We start from the raw sequence: 18,639 nt of genomic DNA on the forward strand, positions 1-18,639 counted from the left end.
GTGGGTGCATTTAGCATTCAGCAGAGTACTGGGTACACAGCTAGCTGGGCTGTGCAGTGGCCAAGTCAGGCAGCATGTGCAGAGCCAGCCCCACAGCTGCCCAGGCTGAACCCTCCCAAGTCACCAGTCCTGAGCTGACATGACTGGTTCCCCCACCTCCACCCCACAAGGCTGCTGGTGTCTGGACTGGGCAGGGGCTGGATGGATGGGACTCACCAGTGTGGAGGCAGCTGCCTGCTTTGACTCTTCACTCAGGTGGTTCAGCATCTGCTCCACCTTGGCCAGCTCCTCCAGGCTGATGTAGTCGGTGTCTGCGGAGGGAAGGGCTGAAGTGAAAGGGAAGAGAGCACCAGAACTGGCCCCAAAGGGGAGGGTGGTACTTGTGGGGCACACAGCACAGCTCTGTGCCTGACTTCGTGCCAGGACACCCCACTGGCCCAGGTATGGTAAACTGCAGCCAAGTTGGCTGGACAGCACAGTGGCTCTGTGCAAGCTGCAGTGTCCCCCCCACAGGCAGAAACAGGACGAGCCGGAGGGGGTGTCCAGGATCCCGGCAGCATAGGAGACAAGCAGAGTGCTGGTCACGCCTCTCCCTCCCTGCAGGGCAAGGCCAGAGAGACGGGCACCTGTTCTCTTCCAGAAGCTGTGTCCATGCATTAGAGCCTGCCTGAAAGCCACTGGTGGGCAAGCAGCATTGACTGGGGTTTGGAGAGGGCACCGAGGGTCAGAGGGCCCGAAGGTGGCATCCAAGCAAGTAGGTTGGGCTGGGGGAGCTAGGGAGGACCAAGGTGGCAACAGGTCTAGGCCAGCAGGGATGTGAGGGGGCAGCTGCTGGTTCTGGGAGAGGCTGCAGTGTCAAGGCCCAGGGCAATGAAGGGGTGGTGTGGGGGGAGGGGGTACTCAAGCTGTGTGATGGGAGGCTGGGCAACCCTGACAAGACAAGAGAGGCTGGAGGTACACAGTGTTTGGGGGACCCTGCCATTTCCAAAGCAGGGAGGAAAAAGTCCTCAAAGATTGTTTATTTTCTGCTACCTAGCAGCATCTGCTCTCGCTGCAGCTCATGGAGCTGGATCAGCACGCTGTGGCCATGCCTTCTCTGCTCCCGCTTGCTGCCAGAGGAATATTCCCAAGCGGTAAAACTGGAACAGCGTTAACAAATATTCCAGAAATAATGACATTATGTACATTGGACCAAGGAAGACAATCCTATGGTAACAATTCCACTTAGTATCTAACCCTGGCTCCTGAGCCATCCAGGGTGGGGAGAACTGTGGGAGATGCTGCTAGCAGAAAGGAAATTATTGCTACAAATCTTCGATTCTCCACAGTTCTGGCTGTCTGGGAAGTAGCAACCAGATATAGGGAGGGTTATGAAACAAAAGTTTGATAGAAAAGTACCCCCCGCCCCTTTTGTGAACTTGCTCAAAAGTCTGTACTATATCTGAGCCACTGCCCGCAGCATCATTCTGCCATAGGAGCCTCTTCAGAAGACAGAAGGCCCACCCTGTGGAGCTTAATGAAGATGTTAGCTGTAGACCAGGGGTCTCACACACGCGGCCTGCAGGATTATTTCCTGCGCCCCGCCAAGCTCTCTGCGCCCCCCCCGGAGTTATTTCCTGTGGCATGCCAGACTCCCCTCCCCCTGCTTCCCCTCCCCCCAGCGCGCTGAGTCCCCGCTCCTCTGCCTACCTGCAGGCGCTTCCCGCTGCCAAACAGCTGTTTGGCAGCACTTAGCACTTTCTAGGAGGGAGGGAGGAGGAGCGGGGAGCCACGTGCTCAGGGGAGGAGGCGGAGAAGAGGTGGGGCAGGGATTTGGGGAAGGGGTTGGAATGGGGGCAGGGAAAGGGTGGGAACAGGTGGGGCAGGGCCTCATGGAAGGGGAGAAGTGGGGGCGGGGCCGGGGGCAGCATTGGGGGAGGGAGGGTCAGTGATGCGGCCTTCAGGCCAATGTACAATTTCTCATGTGGCCCTCGTGATTTGAGTTTGAGATCCCTGCTGTAGACCAAGTGGCCACTTTGTAAATTTCCAAAGCACTTGCTTATTTCTCCCATGAGGCTGCTAAGGATCTCATGGAGTGCACCTTGATCCCTTCTGGGACTGGAGCCTCTGAGGATTCAGGGTTCCACAATACATATGTGATCCACCTAACAATGGAGGACTTGGAAGCTCTGAGTCCCTGGCATTTCGAGTAGAAGGACACAAATTAGGAGTCCGATCTTCTTGTGGATTCTGCACAGTTGAGAGATTTTCAAAGCTCTTCTGACATTCCAGGTCTGCCACATCTTTGCCATTGGATGTTGTAGTTTTAGACAGAACAAAGGAAGCACAGCTTCTTGGGAAGTGTGAAAGGAGGAATTTACCTTAGCAAGAAAGGATGCTGGTGTCCTGAGCCCCACTTTGACCTCATGGAACACCCAGTAAGGCTCATGTATGGATAAGGCTGCCAGCTCCAACACTTGCCTGGCGGACATGACAGCTACTAAGAACCAGTCTTAATGGATAAATGAAAGGCCGACACTGGAGTCAGAAGCTCAAAGGGATGGCTGGCAGGGCGCTCAAAACTAGCAGTAGGTCCCATGCTGGGAAGACTGGCCTGACTGCTGGTCTGGCTAATTGGACTGCTAGAAGGAATCTGGCTACCTGTGGATGCTCTGCAAGGGGGCCAAGGGTCCTACAAATAGCACAATACTAAGAGCAGACGCCTGACATGAAAAGATATTTAGCTGAAGGTCTCTGTCTATGTCTTCCTGGAGAAAGTCCAGAATAGCTGGAATTCCAGGATTTCTGTGATTTGCATTGTGTTCTTGGTACCAGTTGTAGAATCTGGACCACAGAGAACAGGATATTTTTAGTATTGATACTGTCCTAGATGAAAGCAATGACTTAATGAATCCGGAAGATGGATCAAGGCCTTCTAGTGCTTCCCTGTCAATAGCCAGGCTGTTAGTTGAAGCTGTTTTGGGTCTGGCTGAAGAACAGGACCTTTTGAAAGGATGTCCAGTCTCCACGGAACCTGGAATCGGAGTCCCAGTTTCAGCTCTATCAGGTCTGAGAACCAAGGTCTCCTTGGCCAATGAGGAGTTATAAGCATTACCATTGCCTGCTCTCATTTTATTTTCTGAACCACCTTCCTCAGTAGCAGAAAAGGTGAAAACGTGTCAAGTAGGCCCTATGGCCAACTGTGCAATCAGGCATCTGTGCCCACGGCTCTGGGGTCTGCCTCACTTGTGAAGTATTTTGGCTTCTTTGCATTTGATGATTCACGAATGGGTTGGTTAAAGGGAGGCAGAATATATGAATGGTGAGTCCTGATTCAGAATCATCTGGAGTTGTTGACCCTGCACCTGGTAAGACCATCTGCCCTTTTGTGGTTCAGATCCACTTTGATGTGGATCACCCTGAGGAAAAGGCAGAACCGTTCCATCCATCTTACTGTTTCAATTGCTCACACAAGTAGTGCTGGATCCCTTGTTCCCCATTGGTTGTTTAAATATGCAAACATAGTCATAGTGTCTGATTGAACCAGGACGTGGTTCCCCCTTAGAGTGAGCTGGAATCTTTGCAGAGCTAGCTGAACAGCTCTCAGCTCTAGGAGGTATATGCTGTTAGCCTTTGTCTCCTAGCTCCAGAGGCCCTGGGCTGTTTGGGTCTTGAAGTGAGCTCCCCAGCCCTCCAGGCTGGCCTTGGTTGCAAGGACTAAAAGATCTGGAAGGCAGATGGGCATGCCTTTGCAGGCATTATCATGGGCTGACCACCATTATAAGGAGTTAAATACCTGTGTTGGAACCCGTACTTGATCTTTCATGTGTTCCGGGAAATGTTCCCACACCTTTAGTATGAAGGCTTGAAGAGGTCTGATACGTGATTGTGCCCATGGTGTGATCCCTATGCACAGTACCAGGAGTCCTAGCACAGCACAGTGCTATGGTAGGCTTACTACAGCTCTGGAGCAAGATGATAAATTTCTGGATTTTCTGAAACCTTTCTAATGATAGGTTTCAAAGTAGCAGCCGTGTTAGTCTGTATCCACAAAAAGAAAAGGAATACTTGTGGCACCTTAGAGACTGACAAATTTATCTGAGCATAAGCTTTCGTGAGCTACAGCTCACTTCATCGGATGCATGCAGTGGAAAATAAAGTGGGGAGATTTTATATACACAGCGAACATGAAACAATGGATGTTACCATACACACTGTAATGAGAGTGATCAGGTAAGATGAGCTATTTCCCCATGTTTATTTCCCCCCTCTACTGTTCCTCACATGTTCTTGTCAACTGCTGGAAATGGCCCACCTTGATTATCATTACAAAAGGTTTTTTTTCCTCTCCTGCTGGTAATAGCTCACCTTACCTGATCACTCTTGTTACAGTGTGTATGGTAACATCCATTGTTTCATGTTTTCTGTGTATATAAAATCTCCCCACTGTATTTTCCACTGCATGCATCCGATGAAGTGAGCTGTAGCTCACGAAAGCTTATGCTCAAATAAGTTTGTTAGTCTCTAAGGTGCCACAAGTACTCCTTTTCTGTCTAATGATGTTTGCTATCAAGGTGTCTATTTCTGCTCCCAGGTGGTTAGTCTGTTGGATGGAATCAGAGAACTTTTCTTGGCACTGATGATGAAGCAGTGCGCCTGGAGGAGATTCAACATCCAAGATGTGGTCCTCTGAACTGGTGACTGCGATGGAGTTCTGATTGGGATGTTGTCGAGAATAGGGTACAGGTGAGTTCTCTGCAACCTGAGTCTGGCTATTACCAACTTCTTTGTAAAACCCTGGGGACCAAAGACAGGCCAGCCAGGAGCATTCAATACTCAATGTTTCCTGCTGTAGGTGAACCTCAGAAGTCTGCAGTGGCACGATCAGATGGGGATATGGAGATATGCGTCTGCAAGAGGTACTAAAGTCAAGAAGTCCCTCTGGACAGGGAGGACACCGTACAGGCCAGGGTCTCCGTCAGAAACAGTGTTTTCTTCATCCACTTGTTCAGCCTTTTGAGGTTGAGAATGGCTCTGATACCTACCATGAGCTTCTGCACAATGAAGATGATGGAGTACAACCCAGCAAACCTTTTTCTGAGGGAACACTCTCTATCACGCCGATATCCAAAAGATGAGATATTTCATTCTGGATCAAATTGTGTTTTACAGGGTTGTTGAAACTAGGTGACTGGATGAAGAATGGATGGGGTGGAGCCCACTGTTTGAGGGACTATCCCTAGCTCACTATCGTCCTGGTCAACTTCTCTGTGGTTAAAGAAAACCATTCCTCTAGAAAATAGGAAATTCTGCCCCCTCGCTTCTCTCCTGGGCAGAGGCCTACATAATCTGTGTCATAAATTGGATTTTAGGGGAGCTGAGGTCCCTCTGGACTTTCCTTCTGGACTTTGATCCCACTGTTTTCCCTTGGGAAACCGGCTGTCCCTTCGTAGGTACCTCTGTGAGGACAATTAGCAAAAGGAGCATCTCTGTCTGAAGACCAGACTACATTCTATAGAGAGCATTTAGTGGGGAAGGGAAAGAACTTTTGGATTTTGTTGCATTGTCTGCCACCACTTATTCTGGCTTTTCTCCAAAGAGGGAGCCTCAAAACTTGGCCGACCACAGGACCTGCTTAGAGTACCCACCTTCCAGGGTCAGAGCCATAGGTGGTGCCTGGCAGCTTAGCTGGAAGCCATGGCTCGTGCTGACAATCTCATTGCATCCATTGCAGTGTCAGCTACCATCACTGTTGCTAGAAAGACATTCATTAAAATGGAGCCGAAGTCAGGGTGATCTCTCTCCTTAAGGGCTTTGTGATCTCCCAGCCAGGAGAGATACTCTTGCAAAGCAAGCAGCTGCTCCCAGGGATGCTCGGAAGGTGGCAGAGGAGGCTTCAAAGTCTTGTTTGAGAATGGCCTCCATCTTCCTATATGTGGGGTCCGTAGGGTAGAACGCCTCTTCTGAGGGGCTAATGGTATCCCTGGGGAGGGACGCTACAGCAGGGTCAGCCTTTGAAGTCCTTTGGGTCTGGAATGTTATGGAGCCTGAGGTCGCTCTTGTTAACGTGCTGGCCCTTGCCTGGCTTACCCCACTCACCCCCTGGAAGGAAGAATGAAGGGGTATCACCACCACTGGGGAGGGTTTTGAGGGAAGAAATTGACTCCGAGGCTCACTCTCAGGAGCTTGCTGAGGTTGGGTTTGAATCATGCAGATAACCTTGCTGCACATGGCTTGACATTTCTCCAGGAGAAAAAGCCTTTGCTGAGTTTTCCCCGCAGCCTGTTTGGAGTCAGCGCCAGACAGCTCGCCTTCCGCAGGGGGAGGAGTCGGAGGACTCGGACCTCCTGGATTTTATGTGCCTTTTCTTTCCCCTTTCAGATTTTTTATCTTTTTTGCAAACTTTGGGAGCATAGAAACTCTGCTGCAGCTTTGGGGAGGCCGCCTACGGCTTGTCTTCCTTAAGTCCTGGAGCCCTCTTGAGAGGTCTGGCTCTGAACCTGGGACGGGGAGGGGGAACTAGTCAGGCCCACCTGGACAGCTCGAGAGGGAGGGAGCTGATTAGAAGCCCTGCTTCTTTCCCCATGGTGCTAAGGACCCACTTTACAACTTGCAAGGAGGCAGAGGACACTCATGGCCCTGCAATCCTCCCCTCTTCTGCAAGAGGCCCCTGGGACTTATCCCCTCAGTTAAGCAGTCAGGGTTCTCCTTTCTTCTGGAGACTCTCCCTGTTCTGCACTGTGGTTCCTGGTCCATTTTCCCCTGTTGGACTCACAGCTGCCTTGGTAGGTAGGGACCCCACTGGCCTGCTCGACTCGTAGCCCCAGGACCTAACAGAATTAGGGATGGAAGGCTAGGTGCACGCTAGGCACAACTCATCATCTGCCAAGCCTGGGAAGGCTGCCTCACAAATCGAGCACTGCTTAGATTTGACTCAGTGCTCTCTTGGCTGCACGTGTAAGGGGCAGAAGAGCCAGCAGGGAAACACTGCAGCCAAGGCTCAGGGAGGGTTAAAACCCTGAGGGGTTAACCACCCACTTAGGAGGAGGAGGAATGCCCAGGAGGGAGAACCCTGCTCCCCACTGCCCAAAGAACAAGACAGAAAAGTTAAAATAGAAGGAGCAGGAGCAAAAGGAACAGCCACAGAGGCAGAGAATGCGGCAGCAAGTGGGAACATGGGGGGGCGTGACAAGAGCGTGTGGCGCCAAAATGCTGATTCACCTCTGTGCGCTGCAGAGAGATGAGAGTGGCCAAGATGTCCAGAGCTGGGGGAGATGCTGGGCTGCAGAACAATGCTACACAGAGCCCAGTCACTGTGCTAGAATTGCAGTGCCACGGGGAGGGGAGCAGAGCCTGAGCACTCAGTGTTCAGCTACACAGAGGGGCTTGGGCAGGGCATGCCCGCAGGTACTGGGATCCAGGTGGTGAGTGACTGAGCCAAGCACAGCATGCTCTGAGAAGCTAATTAGCAGCTCCTACCTGTGCATAAGGAGAGGTGCTCAGAGCCATGCATGAGCACATACCACCTGGCCACTGCATTTCTAGCACATCTTCCCTTTGCAGTACTAGGAGACAATACCTGGTACTGCTAGGCAGAGCTCAGAGAACACCCCCTCACTAAGCGGGCACACATCAGCTGCAGCCTACAGGGCCTTACTAGATGCCAGAGTTGCACTAACGTGCAAGTGGCCGGCTACCCAAGGCCATCTCCACATGCTGGCCACTGACCCACTGGCTGAGTGCCCACCCTGCTGTGGCACTAGGAGACAACTGTGGATTCACAACTGTAACGAGAGCAGTGCTCAGCCAGCTGTGGCAGAGAGCAGCAACACCGGCATCCTGAAGACCAACAGATCCAACCCCAGGCCAGCCAGCTAGTCTCCGCTCTTGCAGCAGGGCCAAACCCTTTCTCCTGGGGCAGGGTCTCTTGTCTCAGCAGAGGTGGGACGCTCCAGCCTACTGCCCGCTCCCAAGGTGTGTGCCTGCCCAGAGGGACCAGCAGTCCGGGCAGGGCAGGTGCTCGGAACAGCTCTGTGCTGGCAGAGTGGGGACTCCAGCCACTTCAAGGCACAGCCCGCCCCTCCCCCTTGCAGCACAGTGTTGTGGTACAGCCTTACTGCCGGGAGCAAAGGGGGCAGCCCAGCCCTGCCCTTCCCCAATGGGCACTGCAGCACCTGGGCTCTGAGCCATCCTCAGCTAGGTCACATGGAGCTCCAGCCAGAGGGCGCTGTGACTGCCCAGTGCCTCTTATGACTAAGGGGGATAGTCTGTCATATTTTTATGAAGCCTATGTGTGCCTCAGTTTCCCTCTTATTTTGCAAGTCTGCCCAGTGTGGGTGTGGGATAGGGGAGGGGACTGTTTGCTCTTGGGGCAGGCTGAAGGAATAGTATGAATGGCACTTAGCTGTCTGAGCTGGGATGTGTCACTTGGAAAAAACTGGCCCAAGGCTGACCCTGTATCAAGGGCAAATATGAGAAGACAAACGGCAAAGCCAGTCCCCAGGACATGGACACCTATTGACCAGCAGCCCGGAGGGAGCTGGATTCCCCGCCCTCAGGCCCCAGCCCGAGCACAAAGGCTGGGAAGTGTGAGGTGAGGGGATAGGAGCTGGCTGCTGGAAGGAGTCAGGATGCTTGCATGGGAACTGATCAAGGAGTCGGACGGAGACACAGCCTGAACCATGGGGTTCACGACAGCATGGTGGGCCCTGGCTACCCAGACGGAACTTGGGCTGGACATTACCAGTCAGTTCCCTGGGCTCCCCTCAGACTCCCCGATTCTGTAGCCAGGTGACTAGTAAATGGTCCCCTGGCTAGGAACAGACTCCTGGTGTCGTTGCAGATACTCTAGAGCACTGTGCCCTGGAGGGGACAGTACAAGCCTTCGGCAGGGGTCTGGTTGGGCTGGACTCGCTGCAGGGAGCCACCCAGACAACCAGCCATCATTGGTGCTGATGGCCCAGGGATGGAGGTCATGGGCCTGTCCCACTGGAATTATGTGGGGCCTTGGGGCCTGGCACACTAGAGGGAGCACTCCCAGGAGACTGGTGACAAGCTGGGGGGCACAGACCATGCCCTGCGACTGCATGACACCTCCACCCTGCCAGGGACCCACGGGCACTGTTGAGACGTGTTTTTAGTGCCCTGGGAGCTGCCCCTTCTCTGCCATCCCTTCATTTTGCTTCATTCCCTTGGCACTGAGAGAAGGCTGGAGGGGCTGTGGGCATGGCCGGGGGGTGGGCCTGGATCCTGGGGTAGGACAGGACAGCTGGCAAAGACTCTCTCTCTCTCCTCTCTTGCCGGAAGGTACCTGGGAAAAGCAGACTTTGAGGGGAAGCTCTGTGCCAGGGCCTGGGTGCACCCACATCGCTCCCTGGCACTGAGCTCTACCTTGGCTCACTGTCCTGCCCTGAGGTGTGTGCAGGGTGCAACCAGCTCTGGCCCCCTGCAGTACCCAAGGGGAGTCACTCAGCCCGTGGAGGAGCAGTGTCCTTCTTGGCCCATCCCCTGCTGGCTACAGGCTGCCGCGGGAATCTCTCCCTGCCAAGTTGAGTCTCTTACACAAATGGAGTGAAGACCAAGCTGTAAAAACCAACCCCGTGTTGTTCCCCAGGGTGGGGGATGGGGAGGGGAGGGGAGGGCCCCCCACCCCCCTACCCCAGAGCATGACCCCAGGGGCCAGTCTGCCTCTGAGGAGGACAGAGCTCCAGTTCCCAAAGCTGGCCCAGCCAGATGCCCCAAGGGGACACCCCCATGGCCCTCGCCTGGTGCAGTGCAGATACTTACAGGTGTGCAAGGAGAAATGTCTCTTGTCTGCAGAGGGAGGCATGGCTGCCAGAGCTGATGGCTCTGCATGGCCCAGCAGGTACTGGATGGAGCGGAGCTGGAAGCAGGGGTCTGCCAGGAGCACAGCTGTCGCCCGCTTGGCCCTGCAAACATACACACAAGGTCAGGCCTCTATTCCCCATGGAGAGCAAGGGCAGGGCACTGGGAATTGAATTGCAGCAGCCAGCTGCTTCCTAGACTCCAGGGAAGAGCTGTGCTAACCTGGAGCCCTGCACTGCAGGTCATTAGCCAGGGCTGACCCTCCCACCAGTACCATACCGGGCACTGGGACCAGACTTCTGCGGGGTGAGGACTCTGTGACAGCACAGGTTTGCCCTGGCATTGAGGCCAGCGCTTCCAAAACCCCAAAGCGACCGACAGCCTGGCTTGTCCTGCCAGGCGCTTGCCCCCCTTGGTCAGGGCGCTGCCAGCAGCAGAGCTCTCAGTTCCAGGAGCCAACAGCTGGGGCAGCTCCTCATGCAACCCATAGGCCAGGGAGCCAGGCAGGAGGGGGCAGCCTGTGAAGGACTGGCCACATCACCCCAGCACACTAGATAAAAACACTCCCTGCTCAGACAGAAATGGCTGCGGGCTCTTTGGAACGATCCGATCAAGCGCTGGCTGGAGGAAAGAGAGTAACTGCAGACAAGGAATCAGATCCCTTGGTACCCACTGGGGGCAGCCCTGCCCCTTTGCACAGGTGGCAGAGCCCCAGGTCTGTTGCTGGCTCTAGACCCTGCTGCACACTGACTTTAGCAGAGGCCAGGGCAGTGCAAGGTGCTAAACTACCAGGGCCCAGTGAACAGCCTGGGGAGCAGCAGGTGTTCAGCAGCTAGAAGGGGCAGTTACTTACCTATAACTGGAGGTTCTTTGAGTTGGGTGGTTCCTGTCTGTATTCCACTGAGGGCAACATGCATGCGCTGGACACCCGTAGCCGGAGCTTTCCAAAGTAATAGCATCCGTCGGACTGCACATGCCCCTTGCGTCGTCCCATGGGTTTGCCTGAAGGGTGGGGCGAACCGACCACATCTCCAGTTCCTTCTCCACTGCAGATCCACAGATCCACAGCAGAGGGGAAGGAGGGTGGGTTTGGAGTACAAGTAGGGACCACACATCTTGAAGAACCTCCAGTTACAGGTAAGTAACCTCCCCTTCTTCAGGCGTTGGTCCCCATTGTATTCCACGGAGGGGGAGTAACAAGCAGTACGTAGGGAGGAGGAGGGTGTGAGGTAGAAGACGAAACTGTGGAACGGAGGGCCGCCATGCCGAACAAGGTGTCCGTCACAGATCATAATGAGAAGAAAACGTGGGAACCGAACTCCATGCGGCTGCCTTACATGTATCTGTGAGGGGAATGTCATGGAGTGCGGCAGCAGCTCTCGTGGAATGGGCCCCTATCCCACCCGCTGTGGACCGTCCCGAAAATTGATAGAGCGTAATGCACCACTTCAAGAGTCTCTGCGGGGGAGACAGCCTGCTCTTTAATTCTCTATGCTATGGCAACAAATAGTCTAAGAGACTTCTGGAATGGCTTTGTCCTTTGCAGGTAAATGGCCAGGGCCCTACGAACATCAAGAGAATGGAGTCGTTGTTCTGCACTGGAGGCATGCAGTTTGGGGAAGAAAACGGGCAGGTGTATGGGTTGGTTTAGGTGGAAACGGGAAACCACCTTTGGTAGGAACTTCAGATGCAAGCGCAGGGAGACCTTGTCCTTATGCAATGTGGCCACCATAGCCCCCAGTTCACCACCCTCCTTGCTAAAGCAATGGAGACAAGGAAAGCGACCTTCATGGAGAGGTGAGACAGAGAGCAGGAGGCCAGAGGTTTGAAAGGAGTGTTCATTAACAAGTTGAGGTCCCACTAGGGAGCAATAGGCTGACTGGGCAGGTATTTACATAAAAGGCCCTTCCAGATGGGGCAGTCAAGGGATAGGTAAATATCAAATGCCCCTCCACTGGCGGGTGGAAGGCGCTAATGGCTGCTGCACGCACCCTCCTGGAATTGAGAGCAAGCCCCAATGTCTTTAAATAGAGGAAATAGTCTACGAGCAACGGGATGCCCACAGCTTCGGGGGCAAGGCCTTGTTCTTGTACCCTGGAAGTGAAATGTGCCCATTTAGCCTGAAGGCAGTATCTCATAGAGTCCTTCTGGCTTCTGGGAAGAAAGTTTTATACTGGCAACGAGCATTCTCATATTAACGGAGGTGTCCATCCAAAAACCAAGCTGTCAGGTGGAAGTCCGTGGATTGGCGTGCCTGAGTCTGCCATTGTATTGTTAGCAGTTCCATAAACGCCTGGACCAGGAGTGGAGGACGTTTCGACATGCGGAGAAGGGGAAACCAAAATTGACAGGGCCAGAACGGAGCAATCAGAATGACCCGTCACGCTCTCCCGCTGGAGTTTGTGGAGGATGCAAAGTAAGAGTGGGAAGGGGGAAATGGCATAGTTCAGCTGGTCTGACCAATCAACGACCGGAGTGTCGCCCAGTGAGTAGAAACCAAGTCGCCTTCTTGAGGAATATTGGGTTCACTTGGTGTTGGTGTGGGATGCAAAGAGGTCCCTGATTGGCGTCCCCCAAAGATGTCTGCAATTACTGTGTCGTGCAACTCCCATTCATGGCTGTTTGCAAAAGTTTCTGCTGAGAGCATCAGCAATCACATTCTGGGTGCCAGGCAGGTAGGCTGCCGAAAAAAGGATATGGTGTGCAATACACCATTTCCATAGGTGTACCATTTATGTACACAGCATTGGGGATCTCGTGCCCCCTTGTTTATGTAGTATACTGTGGTGGTGTTATCATCATGTCCTCGTCATGTTGGACAACAGTTAGCTGGTGAGAACATATGGCATACTTCGCACACCACCCAAAGTTCCAGTATGTTTACGTGCATCCTGGTCTCTCGCATGGTCCAAGTGTCTTGTGATCTCCCATGTGAGCACCCCAGTTTGTGAGGATGGAAGGAAGGGCATCCCAGAGCAGACTTGTAGTGGGTCTGTCCACCATCAAAGTGAAAAGGTGACCTCCAGTGGAAAGTTGAGTATGATGTCCATGATTTGGTGCATAGGGGAGTACACTCTTTGCAGCCATACTTGTAGACAGCGAAGGCACAGACGAGCAAAGGGCATGATGTATGTGCATACCGCAATGTGCCCTAGGTGGGAAAGGAAGGTCCTGGCTGAGACTGAAGGGTTGTTAGTCACTAGGGAAATCTGGTCCAGTAGGCTCTGGAACCTGTCCCTTAGCAGATAAGCACATGGAGGCCACGGTCATGCATGCTCCTATGAATTCCAGGGACCGTGTAGACTGCAAAGTTGCTTTTTCAACATTGACACTCACTCCTAGAGAGGAGTAGAAGAAGCTGGGACGTCAATTTTCGAGCTTCCTCTTTGGACTGCACTGCCAGCAGTCAGTCGACCAGGTAGGGGACGACAAGAACTCCTTGATGTCAGTCTTGATGAGGTAGATGAGCTGCTACCACAGAGAAAATCTTTGTGAAGACTTGTGGGGCAGTGGTAAGTCCAAACAGGAGTGTCACGGAGTCACCGGGGAGATGCTCTGGAACTACTCCATATGAAGCCAGTCAGGACTCTGGGGGAGCATGCCTCCTCTCCCTGAGCATACTGTCTCCAGTGCAAGAAGCTTACACAGCTTCCACCTTCCTGGGTCAGACCTCGGAGCATTCAGCATCCCTTTCCACACCGTGCGCTTCCCGCAGCGAGTCCGCCTAGGCGGGGCTCCCTGGGAAGCCAGAGGGCCCTGCAAGCCAACTCCGCAGTCAAATGTGACTCTCAGACAGCCGGTAAAACAGAAGGTTTATTAGTCAACAGGAACATAGTGTATGACAGAACTTGTTAGCACAGAAATCAGTGACTTTCAGCCAAGTCCATCTTGGGGGAGGGGAGCCCAGACCCAGGGCTCTGGCCCTCCCCCTGTGCCCCAAGCCAGCCGAGACTGACTCACTTCCAGCTGCCTGGCCCCTGCCCTGCCTGTTGCTCCTCCTCCGGCCTTAGGTTGCTTCCTGGGCCAAAAGTCACTGGTCCCATCCCTCTCCTGGGTCTCTGGTTACGAAGGGGCGGCCATGGCATCCATGCAGGCAGCTGGAGCAGCCCCCGCAAAAAGTCACACACCCTTATTCCCACCACCTAGACATTGGTGCAATACACAGGGAAACTGAGGCACACACAGCATTCATACAAAACAGTAAGACTCACATAGGCTCACATACAACACAGCAAGGGAAAATCCTCAGTACGTCACAAGGAGTACCCTGTATTGGAAGTGTCGAGGCCCCATCTTGAACCTCAGGAACTGTCTGCGAGTCGCCTATATGTCGATATGGAAGTAGCCATCCTGCTTATCAAAAGCCTTTTTCTACTGGGGGAATGATGGCTGCAAGTGTGACCATGTGGAATTTTGGCTTGTGAATGGAACAGTTGAGGTGTTGGAGATCCAAGATTGGTCTCCATCCCCCGTTCTTTTTGGGTACCAGGAAATAGTTGGGAGCAGAACCCTGTGCCGTGGAGGGGTATAGGGACTGGCTCCACTGCTCCTCTCCACAGGAGGGAGTCCATCTCTAGGATGCTATCATGAGAGTGATTCCTGAGAAGGGACTGAGGCGGGGTATGTGGAGGAGGCATCATCATGAACTTGATGGTATAGCCACGTCAAATGACATCCAGGAATCCCTGGTCCATTGTTATCGCTCTACTTGCGGGCAGAATTGGAGATGACCCCCAAAAGGGGTTGGTGGCAAGAGCATTGGTGCACAGAGTTGTTGATGGCTCTCTAGTCACACTCAGAAATATCTCTTTCGCGATGACCGAGTTGTGTTGTGCAGAGGTCTGCTTTGTCAGAACAGGCAGACAGGTTCTGCGGGCCTTAGGATATTTCTAATGAGGTTCGTAGGTTTGTTGGTGGGAGAAGTGGGGGGGTTCTGTAGTGCTGTGTAGGTGGCAGGCAATAACATTTTTTCTTTGATGCCAGTGTATGTATGCCTAAGGACTGTATGGTGGCGCCAGTGTCTTTCAGTGAGTGTAAGGAATCATCCATCTTCTAGTTGAAGAGGTGTGATTTGTCAAAGGGGAGGTCCTCAGTTGTATTCTGTACCTCTCTAGGGAAACCGGAGGAATGTATCCAGGATTCCCTCCTCATGACAATTCCAGTCGCCAGTACTCATGAGGATGTGTCCGCTGAATCAGCTGCAGCCTGGAGTATGGATCTGGTGACCAACTTGCCTTCCTGTAACACTGCTTGGAATTGGGAACGATCCTACTGAGGTAACTTATCTGCAAACTCCGCCCTCCGTCCATAGTTCATGAAGTCATATTTGGCCATCAGTGCCAAGCAGTCAGAGATCCAGAAGTGTAGTCCTGCTGAGACGACCTTTCGACCCATAAGGGCCAGTCTCTTGCCCTCCTGTCTGCCGGGGTGGAGCATGAGTGTTGCTGCTTGTCCCGCTCCGACGTGGCCTGGATCACCAAGGAGTTAGGTGGAGAGTGTGAAAACTCAGATCCCTTGGGGGGGGGGAAATAGTATCTTTTCTCAGCCTCCTTTGGAGTGGGGGTGCATGTGGCCAGGATATGCCACACCGTGCATGCCAGTTAAATAATGGTATAATTGATCCGGAAGGCCACCCTTCCCGGTACCGATGCGTGCAGAATGTCTCATAACTCTTACTGATTGTCCTGCACCTCTTCTAGTGTGATCTCAAGAGCACTGGCTATCCTCTGTAGTAGCTCTTGAAATGGATGATAGGCATCTGGCATCCGGGGATGGCGAAGGGAATCTCTCCGGGGTCAATCAGTACCGGGCTCATCGGTGCATCGTCTAACCCAGGTTCCGAATGCCTACTCAAAGGGTGGGGAGGTGAAATAGGAGCATCCTCCCATGCTGAACTGGATGGTTCCGAAAGTGAATATTGATGCCATGAGCTCCAATATAGCCAACCTGATTGATCCTGCTGCTATTGTGTTGGTGCCCAATGAGCTGGGTACTAGTGGCTCCTGAGCTATGAAAGGAGGGAACTACCATGGTGCCACCAGCACCCTCCAATAGTCATGTCTCTGGAATGGAAGTGGGGGACCATGCTGAACATCCGAATCCTCAGACTTGGAGGAACTGGAGTCTTGTACAAACGGTGGTGCCGACACAGTAAGGCCAGCAGGTGGTAGATCTAATGCAGGAGATGGGGCCCTCTGAACAGGTGAGTGCACCAGAACACTCAGAGACCTCACTCTTTCCAGGGCGAACAGATCATGAGGCCCAGGAGCACTTTCAAGTCTCCCCGGAGTTAATGGTATCCGGTCTATGGATGGAACTGGGACTGGTAAAGGGGTTTGTCTCAGAACCCATGATTCATGGGGCACTGGTGGAGCTGAAGCAGGAGGGGCACATGGGTCCAGAAGATGGTACAGATCTGGGAAATGGTGCAGCCTCTTGTCAGTCTTGTGAGCCTTGGAACATGTCACTTCTCCATAGCCGGAATTCATGGACAGTGCGGAGTCTTTCTTTGATTTGGAGGAAGACTTACTGCCATGCTTATGCACATACTTCCGAGGCTCATGGCTAGGTCCCGGCACGGGGTCTCTAGCACTGGCACCAGTGGAGCCGGACAGAGGCTCCACAGTAGAGGGGAGCAGTCAGATTGTTCAGGCTGATGTACAGGGGAGTTCCCCGGCCAGAGTCTGATTGTGGCCCCCCGGAGACCTCAAGGCAGAGGGCTCAGCCTTCCCGCATAAGGGCAGGGAAGGAGAGGCAGATACTGCACCTGGATGTGGGTTGGGCTTCCCCAAGCAGTACTCATTGCTGATGGAAAATGAGCGAGGCAAAGACAACAGACTGAATCCCAGCATCTTTGGCATAATCCAGTTTCCAGACCTGGGTGTTGCGGGGGTGGCAGGCCGGCAGATTGTTTGGCAGGAAACCGCCAAAGCCATGTCCCAAGTCTAGGATGACAAGATACCCTGTTTTTAAAGGGACAGTCCCATATTTAAGTTCTCCTGCCGGTGTCCTGACTTTTTCTTAAAAATAAGCAAATTGTCCCATAGTTTCTCCCCCCCCCCCCCAAAAAAAAAAAAAAAAAAAATCAGTATCAGCAAGTCCTGCTACTGGCTGGATCCCTGCTCACCAGTCACCCACCCACCGGCAGTGAGCGTGGGGATCCAGTGTCAACGATGGGGGTGGGTGTGCGAAGCTGGTAGCGGGGGAAAGGATGCAGCACACAGGGCCAGCCACTCCCCCTCCCGGTCAGTCAGCGCAGCCCCCCCACTGCATGCCAGCTCTCAGCGAGCAGGGCCCTGCCCCTCGCCCCATTTCCAGTCGGCACTGGCTGCTTGCTGCAGCGACCAGTGAATGCGGGCAGGCACCAGGCAGCAGTTGGTTACGTGTCACCTCTGCTGCCCACCCATCAGCCCTTTACATGCTCCCCCTCTCACTGTCCTCTCCCTGCTTTGCCCCTTCGCCTCCCAAGTCCTGCTGCTTTGTCATATCCCCCCGGCAGGGCGCATCCCACTCTCAGCGCTGTACGGGGAGCCAGCCCCCTGTCGGAGCGCTCAGCTCATTGACAGCCTGGCCAGCAGGCTCTTTTCTTCCCCCACTGCCTCTGGCTGGGCCAGCGCCCTGAGAAAGCCAAGGGGTGCTGGCCAGGAGCCGCCAAGCCCTGCATGTACCAAAGCCTCGCACAGAGCTGGCACGGGGAAACCTCTCCATCCCTCAGCCAAGCTCTGGAGTAGCAGGCAGGGGAAGCGATTTCCAGCCTGTTCACACCCCAACCCTGCAGGCTCCATAGCAACTCCGGGGCAGAGGCTTAGCACGCTCTTCACCCACACCCCTCACCCTGGGTCCTGCCCCCAGGGAACACAGGGCTGCTCCATCCCCTAGGCACCCTCCCCTGCTGAGCCCCCTCTCTGGCCAGGTTCACTGAAGCCCCTGCAGTCAGGTTTCCTGGGCCCTGGTGCACAACGCATCCTTAGGGCTTAACCCCTTCCTGCCCACGCTGTAGCCAGAAGCAGCTGGTCTACATCAGCAGCCTGGAGATGTTAGCTGCCTCTCGATACTGTCTGGGCGGGAAGGGACAAGCTGCTTACAGCGACATGGGGGGGGGGGGGTTAAGGGGGAGGAAAGAGATAAACTCTGCAAAGACATGGGGCAGGTCATCCTACTCCCCACCCCCATCCCACGTCTGGAAGCAGCTCCCGTTCCTTCTCTCCCACACAGTGCCAAAAGGCTGTTACTGGCCCTATTCGGGGGGGGGGGGGGGGAATGTGACTCTGCGTGCCCCCAATGTGTTGCCTTGGGAAGATGCAATGCCAGGTACCAGGAGAGGCGGGTCCATCCTGGGGGCCCATCCAGGCATGGAGGGCGGAGTGTGCCAGGCAGGTATTGCCAGGTCGGTTGGTTACCCCCCTACCCATGTGAGAGAGGGGTAAAGGAGAGAGAGTGTGTGTGTGTGTGTGTGAGACCCTCCCCGAGTGAACCCTAAAGCCTTAAAGATAAGTAAATAAAAATAATCCAACTACACAGTATTTTTTAATAGGGGCTCAGTCAACTTGATGTTAATTTGAACTTTGTACTGCATAGTTCCGTTTGATTGCCGTTGAACTTGCTTGAATACGAGTAATTTTACCAGTTGTCCCATATTCAGCATAGGGAAATACGATCACCCTACCCAAGTCCTTCATTTTACCAAGCTTCTAGGAACTAGAAAATTACTGCAAAAAACAAAATTCTAACTATGAACAAGAATAAAAATAGTTTTTCTGAAAAGTTTGGAAAATGCATCACCAAGGAGGAGAAGACAGCAGAAGCTCTGACTCGGATCATGGGGCGGTAAGAAGC

At 53.6% G+C, this 18,639-nt stretch overlaps 1 protein-coding gene across 12 annotated transcripts in view; it reads right to left on the reverse strand.

Annotated features, from left to right (window-relative positions):
- RNF123 (ring finger protein 123) overlaps positions 1-18,639 on the reverse strand; it is a 153,682-nt gene that overhangs the window by 1,860 nt on the left and 133,183 nt on the right. For all 12 annotated transcript variants that reach the window (XR_005226078.2, XM_043551121.1, XM_037903686.2 and 9 more), the window contains 2 exons: positions 9,766-9,908; positions 217-311 (listed from right to left, as the gene is read on the reverse strand). Coding sequence is in view for 11 of the 12 variants with exons in the window: in XM_043551121.1 (XP_043407056.1) it covers positions 217-311; positions 9,766-9,908 (238 nt within the window). In the remaining variant the exon portion in view is untranslated. The remainder of the gene's footprint in view (positions 1-216; positions 312-9,765; positions 9,909-18,639) is intronic.

This window comes from Chelonia mydas, chromosome 7, assembly GCF_015237465.2.
Source record: "Chelonia mydas isolate rCheMyd1 chromosome 7, rCheMyd1.pri.v2, whole genome shotgun sequence".
In the NCBI taxonomy this organism is placed as follows: domain Eukaryota; kingdom Metazoa; phylum Chordata; order Testudines; family Cheloniidae; genus Chelonia; species Chelonia mydas.